The 24,464-nt window shown below is 43.9% G+C and overlaps 1 protein-coding gene across 3 annotated transcripts in view; it reads left to right on the forward strand.

Moving 5' to 3' along the window:
• Window positions 1-24,464, forward strand: part of LOC139749240 (uncharacterized) — a 37,040-nt gene that overhangs the window by 7,223 nt on the left and 5,353 nt on the right. Inside the window, exons 2-4 of one of the 3 annotated variants that reach the window (XM_071662966.1) lie at window positions 9,346-10,625; window positions 16,440-16,660; window positions 19,187-21,360. In XM_071662966.1, the coding sequence (XP_071519067.1) occupies window positions 9,692-10,625; window positions 16,440-16,660; window positions 19,187-19,303 (1,272 nt within the window). In that variant the 5' untranslated portion in view covers window positions 9,346-9,691 and the 3' untranslated portion in view covers window positions 19,304-21,360. Of the gene's footprint in view, window positions 1-9,345; window positions 10,626-16,439; window positions 16,661-19,186; window positions 21,361-24,464 lie in introns of those variants that run through there. The other 2 variants (XM_071662965.1, XM_071662964.1) reach the window with 2 other exon arrangements.

Below are 24,464 nucleotides of genomic sequence, written 5' to 3' on the forward strand. Positions count from 1 at the left end.
AGAAAGACATGGTACACATATACAAGGTCAAGAGACAAAGCAACACAAATGTATAACTCGTTCCGCGTAACGCGCGCACAGTAATCTGACACACACACACACACACACACACACACGAGCGCGCGAGAAAGGGTCACGACCATATGAACGATGATTGACACACTGGGGAACTACTTCGGTTTCATTAGTTTAACGCCCATATATGTCTTCTATACTAGTTTCCTCATGTCATTGACCTCTGTAGTACTGGCGTGGATCTAAACGAGGATTTGTTACCCTGGTTTGATGAAGTGTAATTAAGACAATTGTTGGTTTAAGCCACGACCCAAGTGTGGCTGTCGTTAAAGTTGATAGATTCTTTGATCACCGGTAAGAGAAGCAGTGGTCTTGTCGGAGTCGTGAGTTGTGAAAGTGTTGTTCACTCGTCAGGCCATCGTCTTCTCCTTAGGAAATTGATGGTTCAAGGTCAATGGACGCGAAAGAACCAGTCCAGCTGACTCCCATGACGTGTCGCTTCCCCGGCCTCTGGCAGATCTGGTTCAGTCCAATTGGCTAGGCTCACGCACGTCGCTCCCCACCATCAGTATCACTGGCCTCGGTAAACCCACACTTTGCAGAGTCTGTGCACTGGCAAGTAGTGATTCGGAACACTAACACAGAGGTTAAGACAGGGGTTAGCACGTGAGCTACCACAGGGGTTAGCAACGTGAGGCTACCACAGGGGTTAGCACGTGAGGTTAACACAGGGGTTAGCACGTGAGGCTACACAGGGGTTAGCACGTGAGGTTAACACAGGGGTTAGCACGTGAGGTTAAGACAGGGGTTAGCACGTGAGGCTACACAGGGGTTAGCACGTGAGGCTACCACAGGGGTTAGCACGTGAGGTTAAGACAGGGGTTAGCACGTGAGCTACCACAGGGTTAGCACGTGAGGCTACCACAGGGGTTAGCACGTGAGCTACCACAGGGGTTAGCACGTGAGCTACCACAGGGGTTAGCACGTGAGGCTACACAGGGGTTAGCACGTGAGCTACCACAGGGTTAGCACGTGAGGCTACACAGGGGTTAGCACGTGAGGCTACCACAGGGGTTAGCACGTGAGCTACCACAGGGGTTAGCACGTGAGCTACCACAGGGGTTAGCACGTGAGGCTACACAGGGGTTAGCACGTGAGGCTACACAGGGGTTAGCACGTGAGCTACCACAGGGGTTAGCACGTGAGGCTACCACAGGGTTAGCACGTGAGGTTAAGACAGGGGTTAGCACGTGAGGCTACCACAGGGGTTAGCACGTGAGCTACCACAGGGGTTAGCACGTGAGGCTACACAGGGGTTAGCACGTGAGCTACCACAGGGGTTAGCACGTGAGGCTACCACAGGGGTTAGCACGTGAGGCTACCACAGGGGTTAGCACGTGAGCTACCACAGGGGTTAGCACGTGAGCTACCACAGGGGTTAGCACGTGAGGCTACCACAGGGTTAGCACGTGAGGCTACCACAGGGTTAGCACGTGAGGTTAACACAGGGGTTAGCAACGTGAGGCTACCACAGGGGTTAGCACGTGAGCTACCACAGGGGTTAGCACGTGAGGCTACCACAGGGGTTAGCACGTGAGGCTACACAGGGGTTAGCACGTGAGCTACCACAGGGTTAGCACGTGAGGCTACACAGGGGTTAGCACGTGAGGTTAACACAGGGGTTAGCACGTGAGGTTAAGACAGGGGTTAGCACGTGAGCTACCACAGGGTTAGCACGTGAGGCTACCACAGGGGTTAGCACGTGAGGCTACCACAGGGGTTAGCACGTGAGGCTACACAGGGGTTAGCACGTGAGGCTACCACAGGGGTTAGCACGTGAGGTTAAGACAGGGGTTAGCACGTGAGGCTACCACAGGGGTTAGCACGTGAGGCTACCACAGGGGTTAGCACGTGAGGCTACCACAGGGGTTAGCACGTGAGGCTACCACAGGGGTTAGCACGTGAGGCTACCACAGGGGTTAGCACGTGAGGCTACCACAGGGGTTAGCACGTGAGGCTACCACAGGGGTTAGCACGTGAGGCTACCACAGGGGTTAGCACGTGAGCTACCACAGGGGTTAGCACGTGAGCTACCACAGGGGTTAGCACGTGAGGCTACCACAGGGTTAGCACGTGAGGCTACCACAGGGGTTAGCACGTGAGGTTAACACAGGGGTTAGCACGTGAGGCTACACAGGGGTTAGCACGTGAGGTTAACACAGGGGTTAGCACGTGAGCTACCACAGGGGTTAGCACGTGAGGTTAAGACAGGGGTTAGCACGTGAGGCTACCACAGGGTTAGCACGTGAGGTTAAGACAGGGGTTAGCACGTGAGGCTACCACAGGGTTAGCACGTGAGGCTACCACAGGGGTTAGCACGTGAGGTTAACACAGGGGTTAGCACGTGAGGCTACACAGGGGTTAGCACGTGAGGTTAAGACAGGGGTTAGCACGTGAGCTACCACAGGGGTTAGCAACGTGAGGCTACCACAGGGGTTAGCACGTGAGGCTACCACAGGGTTAGCACGTGAGGTTAAGACAGGGGTTAGCACGTGAGCTACCACAGGGTTAGCACGTGAGGTTAAGACAGGGGTTAGCACGTGAGGCTACACAGGGGTTAGCACGTGAGGTTAACACAGGGGTTAGCACGTGAGGTTAAGACAGGGGTTAGCACGTGAGGCTACCACAGGGGTTAGCACGTGAGGCTACACAGGGGTTAGCACGTGAGGTTAAGACAGGGGTTAGCACGTGAGGTTAAGACAGGGGTTAGCACGTGAGGTTAAGACAGGGGTTAGCACGTGAGGTTAAGACAGGGGTTAGCACGTGAGCTACCACAGGGTTAGCACGTGAGGCTACCACAGGGTTAGCACGTGAGGTTAAGACAGGGGTTAGCACGTGAGGTTAAGACAGGGGTTAGCACGTGAGCTACCACAGGGTTAGCACGTGAGGTTAACACAGGGGTTAGCACGTGAGCTACCACAGGGGTTAGCAACGTGAGGCTACCACAGGGGTTAGCACGTGAGCTACCACAGGGGTTAGCACGTGAGCTACCACAGGGGTTAGCACGTGAGCTACCACAGGGTTAGCACGTGAGGCTACCACAGGGGTTAGCACGTGAGGCTACCACAGGGGTTAGCACGTGAGGTTAACACAGGGGTTAGCACGTGAGGCTACACAGGGGTTAGCACGTGAGGTTAAGACAGGGGTTAGCACGTGAGCTACCACAGGGGTTAGCACGTGAGGCTACCACAGGGGTTAGCACGTGAGGCTACACAGGGGTTAGCACGTGAGGTTAAGACAGGGGTTAGCACGTGAGGTTAAGACAGGGGTTAGCACGTGAGCTACCACAGGGGTTAGCACGTGAGGTTAAGACAGGGGTTAGCACGTGAGGCTACCACAGGGGTTAGCACGTGAGCTACCACAGGGTTAGCACGTGAGGCTACACAGGGGTTAGCACGTGAGCTACCACAGGGTTAGCACGTGAGGTTAACACAGGGGTTAGCACGTGAGGCTACCACAGGGTTAGCACGTGAGGCTACCACAGGGGTTAGCACGTGAGGTTAAGACAGGGGTTAGCACGTGAGGTTAAGACAGGGGTTAGCACGTGAGGTTAAGACAGGGGTTAGCACGTGAGGCTACACAGGGGTTAGCACGTGAGCTACCACAGGGGTTAGCACGTGAGGTTAACACAGGGGTTAGCACGTGAGGCTACCACAGGGGTTAGCACGTGAGCTACCACAGGGTTAGCACGTGAGGTTAAGACAGGGGTTAGCACGTGAGGTTAAGACAGGGGTTAGCACGTGAGGCTACCACAGGGGTTAGCACGTGAGGTTAAGACAGGGGTTAGCACGTGAGCTACCACAGGGTTAGCACGTGAGGTTAAGACAGGGGTTAGCACGTGAGGTTAACACAGGGGTTAGCACGTGAGGCTACACAGGGGTTAGCACGTGAGCTACCACAGGGGTTAGCAACGTGAGGCTACCACAGGGGTTAGCACGTGAGGCTACACAGGGGTTAGCACGTGAGCTACCACAGGGGTTAGCACGTGAGGTTAAGACAGGGGTTAGCACGTGAGCTACCACAGGGGTTAGCACGTGAGGCTACCACAGGTTAGCACGTGAGGTTAACACAGGGGTTAGCACGTGAGGTTAAGACAGGGGTTAGCACGTGAGCTACCACAGGGTTAGCACGTGAGGTTAACACAGGGGTTAGCACGTGAGGTTAAGACAGGGGTTAGCACGTGAGGTTAACACAGGGGTTAGCACGTGAGGTTAACACAGGGGTTAGCACGTGAGGCTACCACAGGGGTTAGCACGTGAGGCTACCACAGGGGTTAGCACGTGAGGCTACCACAGGGGTTAGCACGTGAGGTACCACAGGGTTAGCACGTGAGGCTACCACAGGGGTTAGCACGTGAGGTTAACACAGGGGTTAGCACGTGAGGTTAAGACAGGGGTTAGCACGTGAGGTTAAGACAGGGGTTAGCACGTACTAGACTCAGGTTGGCCACGTTGGTGGCGTCATACTTTACAGTAAAACATCGTAGGATCCACGGCAGAGGATGTTGATACTGACAACTTTCCGCCTGAGGAAACTGTGGGTGTGTGTGCGTCGTGCTGCAGGATATAATGATGTTAGTTAATGCTGGAAGATGTGAGGTAGATAGTGAAGGTTGAGGAGGAGGAGGAGGATGGAGGAGGAGTAGTCCAAGGTTTGTTATTGTCTACTATGTTCTTCCTTCCTTTTATCAACGATTTCCTTCTAGCAAAAATAGATCAAGTGCAGTTTTACGTTGATATGCTGACGACTCGACACCGTATTTTTCATCATTTATAACCCCAGTCTACCTCCTCTTCACCAACGTACGTATCACCACAACTACGTTTATAAGTCCACATGTGAACAGAATTTCCCACTGGGGTTTAAGCAGCAGTCGCCTGATGTAATACGCATCTGAAATTCAGTATCTTTCGACTAAATTCTAAAAACCCTCTCGTACATTTCCTGTCTACTTTGAATGACTCTATAATTCCACTATTCATACTCTATCATCATGACGTTTCATCTATCACTGAAACCTTACGTTACAGAAATAGCTAAGTCTGCCACCGAGAAACTGGGAGTCGTGTTCTCTTTCTCGTGAACAGGGATAGATCGTCCTTATGTGGAGTGCTGCTCTCACATCTGGGAAGGTTCTATCAACAAGTCCATAATACACAATGTCGAGTTCATAGCAATCCGATATGATTTTTCCCAGTCTGATCTCAATATTGGACCAGCTTGCCCTATGCCGTAGTGTTGGTACATTTTCCATCTTCTATTGATAGTACTCTGGTTTCAGCTCCCGAGAGTCGGCTGCCTGTGTGCCCTTACCATTAATTGGACCACATATTCATGGGCGAGCTACTACATCAGTGATTACTGTGTGGCCGCTAGCAACTCGAATGTGGGCTGTTGTGGTGTTTCTTTCTTTCATTACACCGCTAAGCTTTGGAACTCTGCCGTCTCATGTCTATCTTTTTTCAAATTTTTTCAATTCCTCCAAAACACTCGATTATATTTTCTCCTTTCCTTATTTCTCAAATATCTTAGGCCCATTTCTTATGTTTCATTTGTGGACAGGCCTCAGTGAGGACTTTAGTCCGCACAACATAAGCAGCCTCCAACATGAAAAGAGAGAGAGAAAAAAAAGAATATGAGGCGGAAGGAGGTAATGGGATGGGGGAGAGGTGCCCTGCCTGGTGTTTTGGGGAAGGGAGGGGGGGGGGGGGGAGGACGGCAGCCTCGAGCGACCGAAGTTTCTGGAACCGACGGAGCGTTAAATTCAGTGAATTGGAAGATTATTGAATTGTGACCTTCACAGGTTGTGTGTGTGTGTGTGTGTGTGTGTGTGTGTGTGTGTGTGTGTGTGTGTGTGTGTGTGATTCATTTGTAATATACGGGGAAGGAGGTAGTTCTACACTCGTCAGGCGTCACCTCTTGAACATTCTCTCCTGTACAAGAACAATGGATCTATCTTTCGCACAACTTATCAAATATCCGCAAGTTCCATCCAACATATCGTCACTCGTACTGTTCTATTCTTCCGTAACACTTACACTATTGACATCTTTTCGCCTTTATTTTCTCTGCTATGTCCTCTTATTCTTCTGTCCCTTAATCTCTCGAAAAAGTGTTCCCTGTCTACGTCATCAGCCTGTTTTAAACAGTTGAAGGTTGTGATCAGGTCATTAAGATAACCTACCAAGTGAGGGAGTTCCCCGTACTAACTCCTTCTTGTTGATCCACACGAGTGTGTGGCACGGCGTCAAATGCTTTCTGGCAGTCCAGATAACAACAATGCACCCAGCCTTCCCGTGTGTGTGTGTGTGTAGTCATGAAGAACAGCTATAGCGAGTGTAGGGGAGGGCAACAAAACTAATTCCGTCGGTCACAGATAAACTTTATGAAGAAAGATTCTTGAAATCCAAAATCATTCTCTAAAAAAAATCGGGGACTCTTGAGCAGGTCTGAAGTTTCCAGAATTCTAAACAACTGCGACAAGATAAGAAACAAAAATGTCTTTACCGTGAAGAAAGATTCAACGACCAGAGATGATGGTAATAAAATGATGGTATGAAATAATAAATGATGGTATGAAATGAAGAGGTGGAAGATGTAATAGCAATGTAGGCCTAAGCTTTTTAGCCGCAGCTTTGTAGAACACAGGAATATATCGTCACCAGATGGGGTAAATGCGAACACCATCAGTACCTTCTCATCAAATTCAGACAAATACTTCAGTCATATCACATATGTAAATACTTCCGTTTTAGAAAGAAAAAAATAGACAAATTCATAGCATTATTTTTTTTTCTCTCGTTTCACATACGAGTCTCATCCAATGAGAGCCCCGCTGTAGTCAGCGCAAGAAAACAACTTTTCCATTTCATACTTTCTTAGATTTTCCATGGCAGATTACCCTCAACACTACACGGTGTGTACGTAGTTCCGACGGCTGTTGTGCTAGAGGGAATGGTAGATGAGAAGGGGGCCTTCTGCTTCACTATTCTGTGCTCATCTATAGTGTGGATGGAGAGGAGCCTTCTGGTTAACTGTCTTGGCCCCATCTATAGTGGTGAGTGGGGAGGAACCTTCTGCTGTACTATGCAGCCACTACCACAAACAAGGCTATAACCTCAGAACATTGCTACTATCTTCCAGCAGGTAACCTCCTCATGAACCATCAGGTTCTCCATTTTTCTTTCCTCGTGGACTCCTCCGTGAAGACATATGTCTTAAGACGAAGATTGGTATTAGGAACATCTGATCTGTGTGACCATATTTGTCAAGTTTATTGATGATGATGAAGTGGGAGGTTGATGATGATGTGACCTAACATCAAGTTGTTGAGAAGGAAGGTGTGTGAAAGTGATGTGAATTAGGAGGAAGGAGTTAGTCGTGGAGGGAGGGAGGGAGTGAAGAGGGTGAAGGAGGAGGTAATATGACGCTGATGAAGAGAAGAATAAATTGAAATAGACGAAGAGCTGAAGGAGTGACTTCCATCGGTGGTGAAGATGCGAACTTACGCCGCGAGTTGTGTGTAGCAGAAGGTGCTGAGGAGGGTGTGAACGCCTGAAGGGCGAGATGAAATGCTGCAAGTTGATGATGATGTGAGTGGGGACATCCGCCTGCAGAAAATATCCTGAACATCAACCCTGGTGGGTCAGGGGAGGAGGTAAACGCTGACAGGCGGCGCTAGCGGAAGAGGTGTAGACAAGTTCTCGTCTCGCAAATGTCACAGAAAATCTGGTAGCCTCGCCGGCGGTGATCAATACCTGGGTAATAGCACAGAGACCAACGGCTGTCGTGACCACCCGGTCATCACTCCTGGTTGATGATGATCCAGACGAACAACGTGTTATGATCACATTCACTTCTTCCTGACGCTCAGCTGGTAACCCACGCAGACAGTCCGCAGTTTTAGTACCAACGTAATGATCATTACCCCTGCCCGTTAAAACAGATACTTATGTCTGTATAGTGATTACCTAATGGGTCATCACTCCAGGTCACGAACACGCATACAATCTGTATTGTAGTGATCGTTCATTCGCTTAATATATCCTACTCGTATTTCACTCTTGGACATAAGAATAGAGAAAGTTCCACCATTACACTACATACGCTATCACTGGCGCTGGTCAAAGGTTACGGGGTGAACTAACTCGTTCATAACGACCAGTAACTTTCCCTGGATCTTTAACCATTGTACTCCACACGTAACATCATAAGAATCACATTAACTCTCTTCTGAGTATGATTGTTTTCGGTTAGGTTTCGTTCTGTTTGGATTCAATGCCTTTGTGTTGTAGGAGTTAGTATATCTTGGACAAGTCGGTGAATTAAGACGGTTTCTTCACTGAGCTTAAGTGTATTAAACTTTGTGATGAAAGATGACCAAGTCAGCACAACTCTGGCGTTTAAGTCGCTGACCTCAAGAGCACTGTCTGCATCTAGACAAAGGCTTACATCAATTTTTTTCTTTTTTTTTCTCTGTTAACTTGATGTTCTCTAAGTTTCCTGGAGTTACGTCGTTGTGCTTAAGAATATCAGTTACCGTACGTACATGACTAACGTCAGGCTTAGTACAGCGTCAAAAAACCAACTCGTCCAACCAACGTAAATCAACATTACAGAAACCTTCTCGTCTGTAACTAACACTGTTGCCAGCACTGTAGCTTCTCGTCTAACTAAAAATTAGCTCTGAATCTTATCAACACTGTTGTTGACGCTGCTTCATCTCGACCATTTCTGGTAACAAAATAAATGTAAAGACAAGATGCCGTTGTGGCGGTAGGTTGTCACTCTGCAGAGGCATGTGGCTGAACTCGAGTGAATATCTATTTACAGACTTTGTGAGAGGCGTCCCTGTACCTGAGGTGGTGTTTTCTGAGGAGAAGGATGTGTTGCGGTTCGCATTGCGTCAGATACACCGACGTCACTCAGTCAGCTGACTTCCAAACGTCTTTTTTATTGTCCGTTGAAACGTGATGAAGATCTTGCGTCACAGCTGCTGGTGTGCCATGATTACATTTTCAGGTCGACTGGTAAGACATTGTCGTGGAAGGCAGGGGATGAGTGAGGTGGGAAGAGTGGTATATGGGGAGAGATGAACAAAGAAACACACACACACACACACACACACACACACACACACACACACACACACACACACACACACACACACACACACACACACACACAAACGCACGACGTATAGCATTATTTAAGAAAATGACTCGACGTGAACTTAGTTTGATATAGATTTAATGTTGGATTTCTTTTCAGGTTTACGTTCATGGGGAAAGTTGTAAGTTATCCATAAGCCATTTCTGGCAGATGTTCATTAGTGGCAGACTTATCCCTGCAGAAAACGAGGATCATATATTCCTGAAAGATATACGAGCATAAGTGTCACGAGAGCCCAGGTGTCCTATACAATCAATGGTGTCAGACATTTCCCTTCACTGTGTGTCCTTTACAAGTAAACGTGTCAGACAACGACTGTGCCACAAGCATCTCAGTTTCCTATACAAGTAGAGGTGTCGATCATTTCCCCCGTGTACTACAAGGTGAGTGTGGGCAGAGCTGCGCACCGCTGACGACGAGTTGGGCTGAGGATGGTGCAGCAGACATGAGCAGCCCGGCCCAGGAGCCCAGACCCTCACTGCTGCAGACGGTGTACCGCTCCAGCCTCCTCACCCTGGCCACTCTCATGGCGGACCACGTGGACCAGCTGGGCCAGGTGGCCCACCTCAGACACCTGGACCTCGACAACATCTCGCGGGTGGCCCTCCACAAACCCAAAATGATGTACGGCGAACCAGGTCCTCTAGATACGAGGGACACAGACGGAAGAATAAATGGTGACGCTGTCGAGACTGATGACCCACAGCTGGAGTCTGGGAAGGTGAGCGCCGTCATCGCCATAAAAGACAGAATCACTAACGAAAATGACGCCATGTTCACCGAAGATAACGAGAGTGAACTGCTGGGCCTGATCCTACCTAGCGCACCGATCTTCAGCTTTGACGAGGACGGAGACATACTGAGGCGAGTCAGTTTGTTTGCACCGAGCGTCGCTCGATCCTGCGACACCCTCAGTAACGACACTAGCCGGCACTACGACGACAACAACGATGACAACGACGACAAGAGGAACGATACAACACGAACTGTCGCTGACGCTCAAGAAACGACGCCCCAAACGACGGGACAGGTGGACGTTGAGGACCTCTGGCGTAACACAGATCAGTCCTTCGTCAAGAAGGAGGAGGATGGAGGCGCCTGTATTACAGTGGCGTCCAGCCACCAGCTCATCACCTCACTGGTAGAGCTCGAGTCTCTCCCGAACATCGACGACACTGCGGAGGAAGTTACGACACCCGGAGTTAAGACGATGGTTGAAATAAACAAGGTTCCTGAAGGTGCAGGAGTGGCGGCGACCAAGGTAGTGCCAAGGATCGACTTCCATGCTGCATCTATCGAGGTTGTGGACGACTACCTTGAAGAAAACTTAGAGGAGAACCAACTTAGGGACCTGTGTTCCACCATCCTCGGTGATACAGGTGAGTCAACTTGCCATTGTTAGAGAAGTTAGTTATTTTCCAGTTTTTACATTTCCAAGCAAGTTGCTGTTCCACTAGGTTTCAAACATGATGTTCTGACTTAAAGGGTAGAAATATCTCCCATCTGCAAAAGTGAATATATACTCATAACTGAATATGTATGCTGTTCATGTGTAGAAGAGACGAAAAAGGTTTGTGCACAACAGATGTTATCAGCTTATGTATCTGTCTATCTCCACCTCAACCATTACCATTACACAGATGAAAGGGTAACTAATGTCAACTGAATACGTAAAATCAGTTTTCACTAACAGTAAATAAAACATCTCTAGTTCTCTTGTCGATAAAATCAGATAGTTTGTTTGGTGAGATCATATCACGTCCAGATACTTTGACCATTCCAGCTGCTGAAAACAGATTTCACTCGGGTGGATATTGTCAACAACTTACGAGTCTTTTCGCTGTAAGAGTTTCCGCTGCGTAGAAAATGACGTGTAATGTATCCGTGTGATTTTTTTTGTCTTTTAATCGTAGCTGGTTTAGTTGCTCTGCTGATCGGCTTTTAGAAATTAATGCAGATTTTCTGTGGTTTTATCTGTTTTCGACAAAGGCATAAGTTTATCAACTGATAATTATTTCTGTATGGTAGCTGAGACGGCATGGACAACTGAATGGTGAGGATGAACACATGGGTTGGATACAGACCGACTGCCGCGCTCAGTATTCGAACCCGGTCGGGCCCAAGTTTGAACTGATAGCACTGTAAACACTACAGTAAGGAAATCCATATCTGATCTCGTTAAGTAATCTCGCAAATGGTTAATAGTTTCAGGAAAGGTACCAGCGGCCTGATGTTCACCATTGATTGACGATAACATTGTGTAAAGCCAAACTGGGGCAGGTAACGATACTTCAGCAGCTCCCGATGATAAGTAACTCGCCAGATCATACGTAGGACATCATTAAACGTCGATTGATCGGCTAAATATTTCGTTCCTGCTTTGCTCGAACTAACGAGAGATGTTCACTCAGCGTTGCCAGTCCACCGGACTCTGTAAAAGCGCAATACTTAACGTAATCCATCAAAGCGTGAGAGGCTAGGATTACCTTGGCTCGGGAAGGTCTCCATGATGTATACCTAAGGTGTGTCTCAGATCTCGTATGACACAGCCCAGTTACTTCTTCTGGCTCACTAGCCATCGTATCTCAGGTGTTTGCTCTTGTAATATAAACATACGTCTAGCCGTCTTGCTGATTCCCAGAATACTGTTGCCAGTGTTCAACGATCAAATGGACATTTTTTCTTGTGTGTGTGGGGGATGTAATAAAAAACGAATCCATAATATTACAAAGCCAGAATATATATATATATATATATATATATATATATATATGTATATATATATATATATATATATATATATATATATATATATATATATATATATATATATATATATATATATATATGAAATATGAATTAGTTTTTATTGTCTTTTTTTTTTTGCTCATTTAGTTCCTGTATATTTCTGTGTATCAGGTTTAATGTTTCCAGTTTACTCGTTTCGTTCTAACAGATCTAAGAATACTCCCACTATATATATATATATATATATATATATATATATATATATATATATATATATATATATATATAAACAATAAGTAACACCTGCGATGGCTAACCGTCACTTTGTGACACAGATCATCCCTAGCGAGTAACTGTAGTACTGATCATTGCCTGATGCCACCTGCCCACCAGCTGCGTGTGATGTCTCTCCTCTATTGATGTCACCTGGGGTGACTTACGTCTCTAATAACGTCACATCATGAAACCAGAGCCGTCGTTATCAGACGTTGTGCTACGAAACCAGTGACTCTTCTTCCCTACACTGAATAACAATAGTCACAGTATGGTACCACGTTAGTTCCTCTAATGACTTCAGACGTTGAGACGGGACTGGTTGGTCTTGTGATGTGTGAGAATAATACAGGATCACTGAGGTCTTCGTAGTTCCTCTCAACACTTATGTACTTTATCATTTTATTTCCTGTATTGATGACACACCGTGAAACTGAATTGGTTCATTGGTCCTCGAATCATTTCACATTACAAAATAGAAATCTTGCAATTAAAAATTCTTGCCATAATACCAGCCGAGACTATTTTTCTTTAGTGAAACCCTTACAGACGGAACAAATACTTGGACCTCTTCAATATCTGTTTGACAATATAGACACCAAGGATGGAGAATGTGAAGGCTTGAGGACCCATTGATCCAACGCTAAGCGTGAGGCCTTGCCACATAATCACTAATGGTAGACATGATTGTGCTGCTGCGGGCTCAGTGAAGCAGGTCTAAGGAAGCTTAATCACCTTAAGTCATTAGGTTAAGAGTGGTGAGGCGTGATTACATTAAGTCGAGCCGTGTTTAAACCATGGCCAAAGGTCCTATAATGAGGTCGATCAATACCCATAAGCCACAAGTACCAGCAGAGGATTTTTATGACAATAAAGTCTGTTGGATGGTTACTGGTTGGTAACCTGTCAACTGCCAGCGTCATCAAGACCGTCAGAGTCAAATGACAACCACCAATTTGAATTATACACCTTTAGGAGTTCGATAGTTTCAACACCATTAATGCTGTCGCTATATATATATATATATATATATATATATATATATATATATATATATATATATATATATATATATATATATATATTTTTTTTTTTTTTTTTTTTATACTTTGTCGCTGTCTCCCGCGTTTGCGAGGTAGCGCAAGGAAACAGACGAAAGAAATGGCCCAACCCCCCCCCCCCCCCCCCCCCCATACACATGTACATACACACGTCCACACACGCAAATATACATACCTCCACAGCTTTCCATGGTTTACCCCAGACGCTTCACATGCCTTGCTTCAATCCACTGACAGCACGTCAACCCCTGTATACCACATGACTCCAATTCACTCTATTTCTTGCCCTCCTTTCACCCTCCTGCATGTTCAGGCCCCGATCACACAAAATCTTTTTCACTCCATCTTTCCACCTCCAATTTGGTCTCCCTCTTCTCCTCGTTCCCTCCACCTCCGACACATATATCCTCTTGGTCAATCTCTCCTCACTCATTCTCTCCATGTGCCCAAACCATTTCAAAACACCCTCTTCTGCTCTCTCAACCACGCTCTTTTTATTTCCACACATCTCTCTTACCCTTACGTTACTTACTCGATCAAACCACCTCACACCACACATTGTCCTCAAACATCTCATTTCCAGCACATCCATCCTCCTGCGCACATCTCTATCCATAGCCCACGCCTCGCAACCATACAACATTGTTGGAACCACTATTCCCTCAAACATACCCATTTTTGCTTTCCGAGATAATGTTCTCGACTTCCACACATTTTTCAAGGCTCCCAAAATTTTCGCCCCCTCCCCCACCCTATGATCCACTTCCGCTTCCATGGTTCCATCCGCTGACAGATCCACTCCCAGATATCTAAAACACTTCACTTCCTCCAGTTTATATATATATATATATATATATATATATATATATATATATATATATATATATATATATATATATGGCCCTTGTATAACAGGGTAAGATATAATGGTTATAGTATGAGATTTAAAAGGCTTCAGAGAGATAGTGCTTTGGGATGAATGATCAAGGACGCCGATGGCAGATCTCTTTAGCTGCTAATTTTCTCATATCGATTATACTCCACCAGCCGACCCAGTCAGGCCTGACAGAAATTAATGAGGGAAAATGTGACTCCAGCGTAATACTACGGACACAGTCGTGAAGACAAGGAATCCATGGGAATCCATTTTTCATTTTCTCGTTGTCTGAACACGTCTCAGAAGCCATAAATAACAAAAAAACCTCTAAAGATGTGGGGAGAGAGCAGACACACTGGTAGAGATCTGGTGAAAAAGTCGCAAGATGTCTCATTCGAAGAGATGTGGACATTGTCTTACAATCTCTACAATTTCTACCTGTGTACAGTAAGATATACAGGAGTACTCTCATCCTTATACAGACATTGGAAGGCTTTCATCGAGCTCCAGGTCTATGCAGCCCATGTGAAGCTCTTACTTAAGCGCTACCGCACTGCTGAAAGAGGATCATGCACTGAAAAGTTACAAACTAAAACCGTAAGATTCTTGAGAGGTTCTTCCAGGAGTAACTGGAGGAACAGTAACTGAATGATTTAGGTTTAGCCACTATAACAAACCAGCGCTACCAAGAACATACAGAAACATACAGAAACGAAAAGTTTAGAGAATATTACTTAAAGTCCTTCGACTACTTTCATCATCGCTAATGGAGAAGACGCCTCAAGAATAGATTTTTCTCCAGAACACGCTACGCTGGAGTAACTTGTCAACGGAAGAGACTTTTGGAAGTTATAATCTACAGATTCGTGTAAATTGCTGTAGGTTAGTTATACTTTATGTAGATCAAATGCCTGTGTTACTAGAGACGTCACCGCCAAGTTATACCCACTATTGGAATAACAACGAGCAACTTTAGGCGTTCCAAAAATCTTGAAGGCAATACACAGTCCACCTTGAATTTCAATTATATTTACCAATTGTAATGATAAGACAATATGTTATAAAGTTGAGTGCAAATACAAATATTGGAGGGGGTATTACAGCATTATATCTTATAAATCTTTTAAACATAAATCAATTTTTCTATCACTTATCTATTTCCTGTTGCGTATTTAGCAAAAAAGTTCAGTAAAATTTCATGATATCGGATTGTGTACACTTTAGCCGTCAAGGTAAAGGCTGATAATCTCCTTCTTGTTAACATTTTTCACTGCGTAATTGGAAGGGATGGGCTCTCGAGCCCCCATCCCTTGCGCAAGTACGTTAACAAGGGTGAAAACATCGTATGGCGAGCGGAGCAGGAGCCAGAGGGGCATCATGTGTGGCGTGATACACACATAAATCAACACCAGTATAGGCAAGCTGGGCTCAGCCCGTCTGGTTATTACTTAGAAAAAAATAATATTTTCCGTCTTGTTAGTGTTTACTTTCTAGTTCCTGCTGACTTCTCATTTCATACATAAACAATAACAAGTAGAGACGTTTTGTGTGGGAAATTCAAGTAGTTTTGTTCCTTTGATCCAAACTTTCCATCTAACGTATTCGAATTTGGAACCTGAGTCAATTAAGCGGGAGGATCACTGAATTCGGACAGAGGAGTACACTGCTAATGTAAGTATGATGACGGCCATCAGGGTAATATAAACGTTACGACCACATTATACAGTTATAGAAGAAGAGGAGGACTATGCCAAAACAAAAGTACCTACGACGATGTTTTGATAGGGCTAACGCTCATCACATTACGAGGGAGACCAGAGAATGTGTCAGGAAGCTTTGATGATGCATATCAAGAAGGAAAAACAGGCGGAGGGCAATTAGTCTGTGAAAAAAGGAAGCCTGTCTCAGAAACTTAAATAGTTTATCACTGTTTTTCTTCTTTAGGAAGATGGAAGTAGCCAATATTACAGACGGTCTTAGAAAAAAATATAAGGGAAGTAATGAAATTCTAAACACAAAGAATATATCCACCAAAAAACATGACACGAAGAGAAAAGAGCAACAGAAAAAAAATTAATTCTTCTTGGAAAAAGAAGGTTGATGTTTTTTGTATTTATCTTTTACCAAACAAATGTAATTTCATGTAATTAGTGTCTAGTTTTCTCATTTTGAATATATTCTTATGATTAGAAAAGAAAACAGAGAAAAAACTATTTTGAACTTCCTTCTTCCAGCAGGTTGGCAAGGTTCTCGCTACGGTTCCTCTCAGACCAGGGTTCGAGGGTTCTTGAGTACTGTGTCACAGGAGACCTCCTGCAGCAGGAGGCAGCGGGTGCCCTTCCATACTGTGGTGTTCGCTGAGCGGAAGCCCTCTACTGGTGACGCTCTGGTACAAAGCCTTGGTCTCTCTGCCGACGGCGCCAACACCATCCAAGATATTGCCTCAAAAAACCAGGTGAGGACGACCAATCACGACCAGCCACGACAGAATCGTAGAACATGTTAAGTACTTTAAACAGTCTAGTTTGTAGAAATCTCGTCCCTGAACACTTTATGCAGCGGAGATAGAGTCTATGATATTTAAGTTTTAAAAGCAAGCTAATATCAAAGCGATATAATCCTTAATTTTCTGTTAAAAGACAAGAAACGAATTTGATTCCTCATGATTTTGCAGCTATATATGCCCCGTGTAAAAGTAATCAACCCATCTATATTTTCTACGTTATTCTGAAGACTAATGAAGAGGAAAAAGAGTAAGGAATCGATATCAGAAAAATTGCAGGTTGAATGAGTGCTTCCCACTACGATCTGATAGTCTTGAGCCGAAACACCATGGCTAGTCCTTCCCCAGATGACTTCTGCCCCGACTGTTCATCCTAAAATGCGACCTCCCACTTTGGACACTAATATCATTCAAGCTTGTGTGGAATATGTACTGCTCTGCACAACACAATTAGTGAAAGATAAATTGATCGTCTCCTGACATTTGAACACTATGTTCCAACCTTACTGTTGAGAAATTCATTCGAGGTTCCAGTCTGAAGCATTCCTTGGTCCTTGACCTTTATCTTCAGCTTGTCTGTTCCCTGACGATATAGCCAGCCAGGCTTCTGTCTGGCGTTGCATTACCGCGCACGCTGCTGCCTCCCGAGTCTTGAGCGTCGTGAGGCCAAGCGTTAGCGTCCATACTTCGTCCCTGTAATAACAACTGCTTCATTATACCTGGAGCTGTGGATAGCTTGTGCCTGTGTGCAGTAACCTGGATCAGGGTAACCAATTATGTTACAATGGCAGGTGTTACTTCTTTATTCATATCTTAATGATGAATTTCCTTTGTAGATTCGCTGAAATAAGGTCGTGTTTGTGGTTGTTTGCAAGGAAATGTTTCTAGACAACTGTTTCACATTCATCTGGCTGTATCCTCTTATCTTATATCTTACTTCTGTGCTTTCCCGTCTTTCTATGTCATTTATGTATTTGTATCTATATCACTTGTAAAGCAGCTCCATTAACATCACTGTTGCTTTAATGCTTAGATCAAATATGCTTCTGTAGTATTGTGTTTCTCGTAAAAAGATCATAAATATTATTGTACAAGAGAGCACTCTGTTCCATCCCTAGAAACACAGTAGTCTACACCTCACGAGAACAATACATTACACTGTATTGGTCGACCAGCGCCGGGTCGATAGTGTTAGTCTGGAGGCAAGTATAGTACCTTCCCAGGCCAACTCTGGCCTCGGACAGCTCTCCTCTTTCACCTCCTCTAACTCCTCCTTCTCTTCTTCCTTCCTTCCTTCCTTTCATCAGCCATTGTTGCCACCTGTTATGATCTTCATCTGTCTTATCTTCATTTATATCTCCTTCCATATTTTAGCATTCGTTTTCTCTCTTCACTTGCGCTCTCTCTCTCTCTCTCTCTCTCTCTCTCTCTCTCTCTCTCTCTCTCTCTCTCTCTCTCTCAGCTGTCAGCCGTGGTGGCTTTACCGTGAGGGCGACAGTTGTCATCCTATGAGTGAGTTGCGTCTCTCCGTCGTCCAAACATCGTCTGATCTCGGTCCGTCCTCCTCAGATTCGTCTCATTATTTGCCTCCCAACCTTCAACAAAAACATCTGTTTTTAAAATGTCTGAATAAAATATTCTAACTCGTTCTCCATTTATTCAAAAGGATTTTATCACTCCACTTTGTACATAAATCAAAATCGGTTTGTTTTCCAAATCTCCACTTACAGTAAGTCTTAAATGATAGTTTACTCTTTCATCAAGCGCCAACACCACGGTATTTTCTGGTTTTCTGATCCACAGAATAAATGTCGAGAGTATAGATTTTATTGTTACCAAGTAGGTCAGTCGAGGTCGCCACATTTCCTGCAGCTTCTAGGTAAAAGAGCATGACCCAAAAGCACGACAGTACGATCCTTCAGTACGACGCGTCGGTACGTCCCTTGAGCATGACGGTACGATCCTTGAAGAATTTGGAAGGTTAGTTGAATAGTCTTTGGAGCGCGGTGAGGAAGACGAATGATGGAAAAGTGAAGAAATTGAGGTGGCTTGTAGATCCTGGTGCCCAAGCAAGGTGCTACAGTATCAGTCAAGCAATCTACACACTCCGTGTAGAGAGGGTGTCGTAAGTTTGATATACTATCAGGTCTGAATGGCCATGATAACTGATGATTCTTTACAGTATTTGCTATATCTATCTGGTTAGTTTAAAACGTTTATAGCTGTTTTTCTTCGGTTTTTGTTGTTTGTTTTCTAAGAGCACGTACTTGTCCCCAACAATAAACAAATATTGATACAATTTCCCTCGAAGGTGGGACACAAAAGGTTCACATGTATTGAAGCATCACTTCAAAAAGGTTGAGAGGTATTGCTTAAGGTCTGGAAGGTGATGGTCAGCCTGACGTAACGTGTTCTCACATTGCACATAATTGTATGTCAAATCGTCATATTTGTAATTCCATTCAAACTCCTCCTCAGGTGCAGCAGTCCTCGGCTGACTTTGAATCACTGTCTCTCCATTTCTTAAAAGTCTACAGGAGCGCAACTTGGGTGGATAGTGGAAACTGGGGAAGGAATTGCCACAATTTCCTATGACGCCTGGCCACATCAGTGAAAATTTGCGAAAATTACCCATAGATAGAAAGGTCGGCGGTTCAAACTCGTATGTACGTTTGTGGGTTATTGTTGAATATCTATTTTCATCCGCGCATTTGCGTCTTTGATATAACTTCCTATTTGATAAACACTTTCGTGTGTACAGTAAAGAAGTTTCACTCTTGTGGTATACTAACTCATTTCTTCGGATTTTCAGCATTCACATCCTTGTCACTTCTTGTATTCAATTTGTCCTTTTTTATTGCTGTAAAACGTCTCCTCTCACACCACCGACACTACCTTTAGTTCCCGTCTTGTCCACCAGATGAACGATTTCCCCTGAAATGCTCAGTATCAACTTCAGTTTTATAAAGGAGCCTTTACTTTTCCACTGGGTGTGAATCTCTCCTTGATCCTATATTGCTGTTCGTCACTCTTTCTTTATATTCTTCCTTCTGTGGGGAGCCTAAACTTATTACGCATACACAAATGCGGTTTTGATATTCCTTTTAGTGATAAACACTTTATGAAACGAAATATTGTTAGTATCAACCCAGCCTGAATGAAATAGTTATATAGACAGAAGTAATTTGAACTTACTAAGAAGGAAGAGGTAAGCTATCAACGACAATTGACAGAATGGTCGACTGTTTACATAAAAGTAAACAAGATTAAGAAGATTCTGAAACAAACGAGCATCAAGAAAAGTGGAGTGGTATAGAACATCAGTCGAGGGCAGAAAGGTGTTATCACATACAGGATTGGAATTGAGAAGTACAATGATTTTCTCGATTTGAAAGGATGTTTGTACAATCATGTTATTAATATATCACAATCAAAACCCCGCAAGGTGACAAAAGGCAGACTCACTTTTAGCATTACTTCCTCGTTGACCTGGATCGCCAGGAAAGCATCATGAAAAGTCAAGTCATCATGTTACTACACACAGAGATGGACTAACAAACTGGGGAAACTCTAAGAAACCGGAGACTAAAGTAGATATTCTTAACGCAGTGTCTCAGGGAATCAATTTAACCTACATTCAAAAGTTACTGTCCCACACTTGCACGCATAAAAACAACTGCTCGACACGCAGCCTTGACCTGTAGATATATATAACGTTGCCAAGTTTTTGCTAGATCAAGCAAGTTTGCCAGTGAGGTCACATGATGTCCTGCTCCACAGTGAGAAACTGCTACAAATACACTTTTTTTTGGATGTCTCGCAGGGGACTTGATATGTTTAATTATGTAACTATGCTTCTGATAAAATTGCTCCTATGACAGTTATTACTATTAGTATTATCATCATTATTGTTATCATGTTGTATACGCTCTGACGAGTCAACGACCTCTCTAAGCCAGTTGTGTATGTATGTATATATATATATATATATATATATATATATATATATATATATATATATATATATATATATAAAGATTCGCGGGGTGCATGCCTGGCACGGGCCAATTATGATAGCTTCTTTGTATATACGAGTTATTTTTCATCGTCTTAAGGTTGCAGATTGTTGGTATGATGGGCTCTACAACTATCAGCATTAAGGTCACTCATATCAGACTTTGACCACAACTCTAATATCAGTCAGATGTTAAAAGAAATTTATAAGACCATACAGAGATACAATGTGTAAGATCAGGTCAAGATAATATTACTGAGCGTGAAGGAGAGTATATCCTGTGATAATGAAGTATATGAGGTATTGTGCGGACACACACAACGGCTGGACAGCTAAAGAAGAAACACACGCGTTGATATCCAACGTATACACTTGTTAACCGATTATCATCATGAGTGATGTGTTGAGCTTGTAACCGGACCAGCCCAGCAGACCACTGAAACAGGCGTTTGATGGATTGCATTACTGAATACTAATTAAGTCGGTCTGGCCAATAGGTTTTATGTTAGAATAATGGAGGCATACCTGACTGACTTGTAAACACACTGCTATTATAATTCCCCGACAGAATAGTGAACTATATTGGTAAACCGATGTATGCAACATTAAATTGTAACAATATACTGCGCCTCCACCAGTGGTAGACTTAATAAAACCTTTCAGGTGTTGACTCTTGAAATACCATAACAAGCTAAGCTGTTGGATGTCACCAATACCATCAAAAGAAAATAAACTCGGGGCATCCTCGTATTTATGGTAAACATTTTATTAATGCATATGCTGTACATTATTCATTCCCCAAGACTTGATATCATCACAGTCTCTCTATGGAAGAAAACTGTTTAAAGATAACTGAACTGAAAGCCACTGGTGATCATTGTTGCCACAACACTAGCTAGGCTCGATAGGTTACACATCTATCATTTCCTGATTAGATTGGCTGGTGGGTTGGGTGGTTTGTAACTTGGGCTTTACGTCTGTCAGCTTCCGGTTCATCAATGACGTTACTTAAGTTACAGCCATCAATAAAGGAAACTTGAAATATAAAGTGTACATAATACAGCTGCATACGTGCCCTTGTTACCACGGTTCATGATTTAGGGGTCAAGAAAGTTCACTGAAACATCTTTTTCAGTTCTGAAAGAAGTAATTAATTTACAGTGTAACAGGAACTTTAGTCCACCTCTTAAAATCTTAGACCCAAAGACATTTTCATAACGTGAATTATGTTCTTCAGCCGCTTGTAACTGGGAAATAATTCAATGACATCAAAATATATTTAGAAAATGATTATAAATGTTTCCAAAACTTTGCAGAGAAGGGAAACAAATTATAGAATTCTAGCTCTTTTATCTGAGGTTTGTAGCTCAGCAGAGAATTGCTTGGGATCCGCTGTAATTCTCTCTCTCTGTCTCTCTCTCTCTCTCTCTCTCTCTCTCTCTCTCTCTCTCTCTCTCTCTCTCTCTCTCTGTAATGATCTATCATCATTAGAGTTATTGAATACCATAGAAAAATTCTTGTTTAGACAATGTTGATGATGTGTACCTTTAACCTCTTTACTCTTCTACACCAACTGAGGAGTTGCTTGCAGTTAACTGCTTAACTAGTGGCAAGCGACTGCACAGTCTACAGCAGTTCCTCGTAAGGGATGTAAAGTTTTGTACGTGCATTACGTTGAGCCTAACCGCTAGTTTCCATGTCCTACAGGTTGACCGTCTTATCTACGAATTTAACTAATAACATTGAAAGTAATAGCAGTACGAAAAATGATTTTGTACGTGTTTTTGATATTCTTCATTATGGCAATTTGGAATGGACTCAAATCTATTGTCATTGTATCCGCCGTAAATGTTCGCTATAACTTGCATCTGTGACTTAACATAACCATGTGAACAAGATGGTATGATCCTGTGGGGTAATGGAATGGCCTTTGACCTGAACCTTTCAAGCAACAGATCAGAAGTCACGCCACGTTACCCATGGGTCGTACCCTCGTGCTCAAGTGTTAGACATCTTCTGAAAGATCTCGAGATATACAACATCTACGAATAAAATTTTATTGCTACAATGTTAAATGCCTAAGTTGTAAGCTATACAAGACTATACATTTATAGATAATAAGAACACCAATATTGTATCCCTTCGTCAAAGCGAATTTCTCCTGCTATTCTCGATGTACAAGGAACGACAGGAGCGATCTGTGTCCCTTTGTCATCTGCCTTTGATGATATGACCAGTGGGAGCTGCTGTGTGGGCAGTGAGGCCAGCACCAGACCCTCCCTCACGACACGCGTATCTCTGTACACGTAAGATCTTGTTTTTGTTGACTCGTTTACGAATCTTATTGTGAAACAAATCAAATATTGTTGTTACGAATAGAACCCTATCATTATGATCCTTAACTACTGTAAGTAGAAGTAGGATGAGTAAAAGTCGTACTAGTAGTTATGACAACCGCTATTATCAGCAGCCCTGCCAACAACAGACTCAACGCCAACAAAACTCAACCTACTTCTGAAGGGTCATCATTACCAGAAGAACAAAGGACAGCACCAGAGGAGCTTACAAAGGCTCAGGAGCGTGATAAAGCTCCTACCAGAACGTTGACCTTAATCCTTACTCGTACCGTGGTGGTTCGTCCAGGGAGAGTGGAGTGGCATTGTTAAGGCAGACTCACTTAAAATGGAATCTCCCGTGTTTACCTGAAAATCAGTATTTTTGCTATGTTCATTTTACTATACTTTTACTTAATCATGAGAAAGTATATATATATATATATATATATATATATATATATATATATATATATATATATATATATATATATATACAGCTTCTTGCGTACCCAGGTACCGCCACAAACAGAGAACGGCTTCGTTTAATATCCACTCGCAGCTAACCCCTTAACACAGCTAAACACCACGGATTTTTCCCGTGATTTTCCATGACTTCTTCACATGTTCTAGTTCAGTCCATTGACAGTATCACATCGCTCCATTTCCGTGTGTTCAATGAGCGCCTCTCACTCTTGTATGTTCGGGTCCGATGATTCAAAGCCTCTTTCTCTCCATCCTTCCCTCTCGTCCTCCGTCTCCCCCTCTTCCCTTGATACCTCCACCTCTGACCCATAATAGATCCGGTTGTACCCTACCTGTCATCTGGTTTCTCTTACCCGTCCTCTGGCGTCCAGTCTTTTTCCGCTCTACGAATGGCCGAAACATTTCAGCACAACTTGGTGAGCTTCGTCTGTCAGATTGTACATAACACTACACCACTGACACGATCACCCCTACTTGCACCACTCGACGTCCTTCCACCTTTCATTTCCACTCTTTGCATTGAAGGCCTAAGACTAAGGTCCATACAACAATATTGGGAGTACTATATCTGCCTTCCCATAAACTACCCTTTCCTTCCACACGCTCCTTAATGCATCTAGACGCAAGCCTTCTTTTATTGTATGATTCACTGTAGGATATATGGTTCCATCGGCTGCCACGTCCACTCTTACCTGGGTACTTACGCCCCCCCCCCCCCCTCTCTCTCTCTCTCTCTCTCTCTCTCTCTCTCTCTTTATATATATATATATATATATATATATATATATATATATATATATATATATATATATATATATATATATATATATATATGTAGGTTTGCGGCAGGGGTGTGTCATGTCTCCATGGTTGTTTAATTTGTTTATGGATGGGGTTGTTAGGGAGGTAAATGCAAGAGTTT

This window comes from Panulirus ornatus, chromosome 6 (assembly GCF_036320965.1).
Source record: "Panulirus ornatus isolate Po-2019 chromosome 6, ASM3632096v1, whole genome shotgun sequence".
Classification (NCBI taxonomy): Eukaryota; Metazoa; Arthropoda; class Malacostraca; order Decapoda; family Palinuridae; genus Panulirus; species Panulirus ornatus.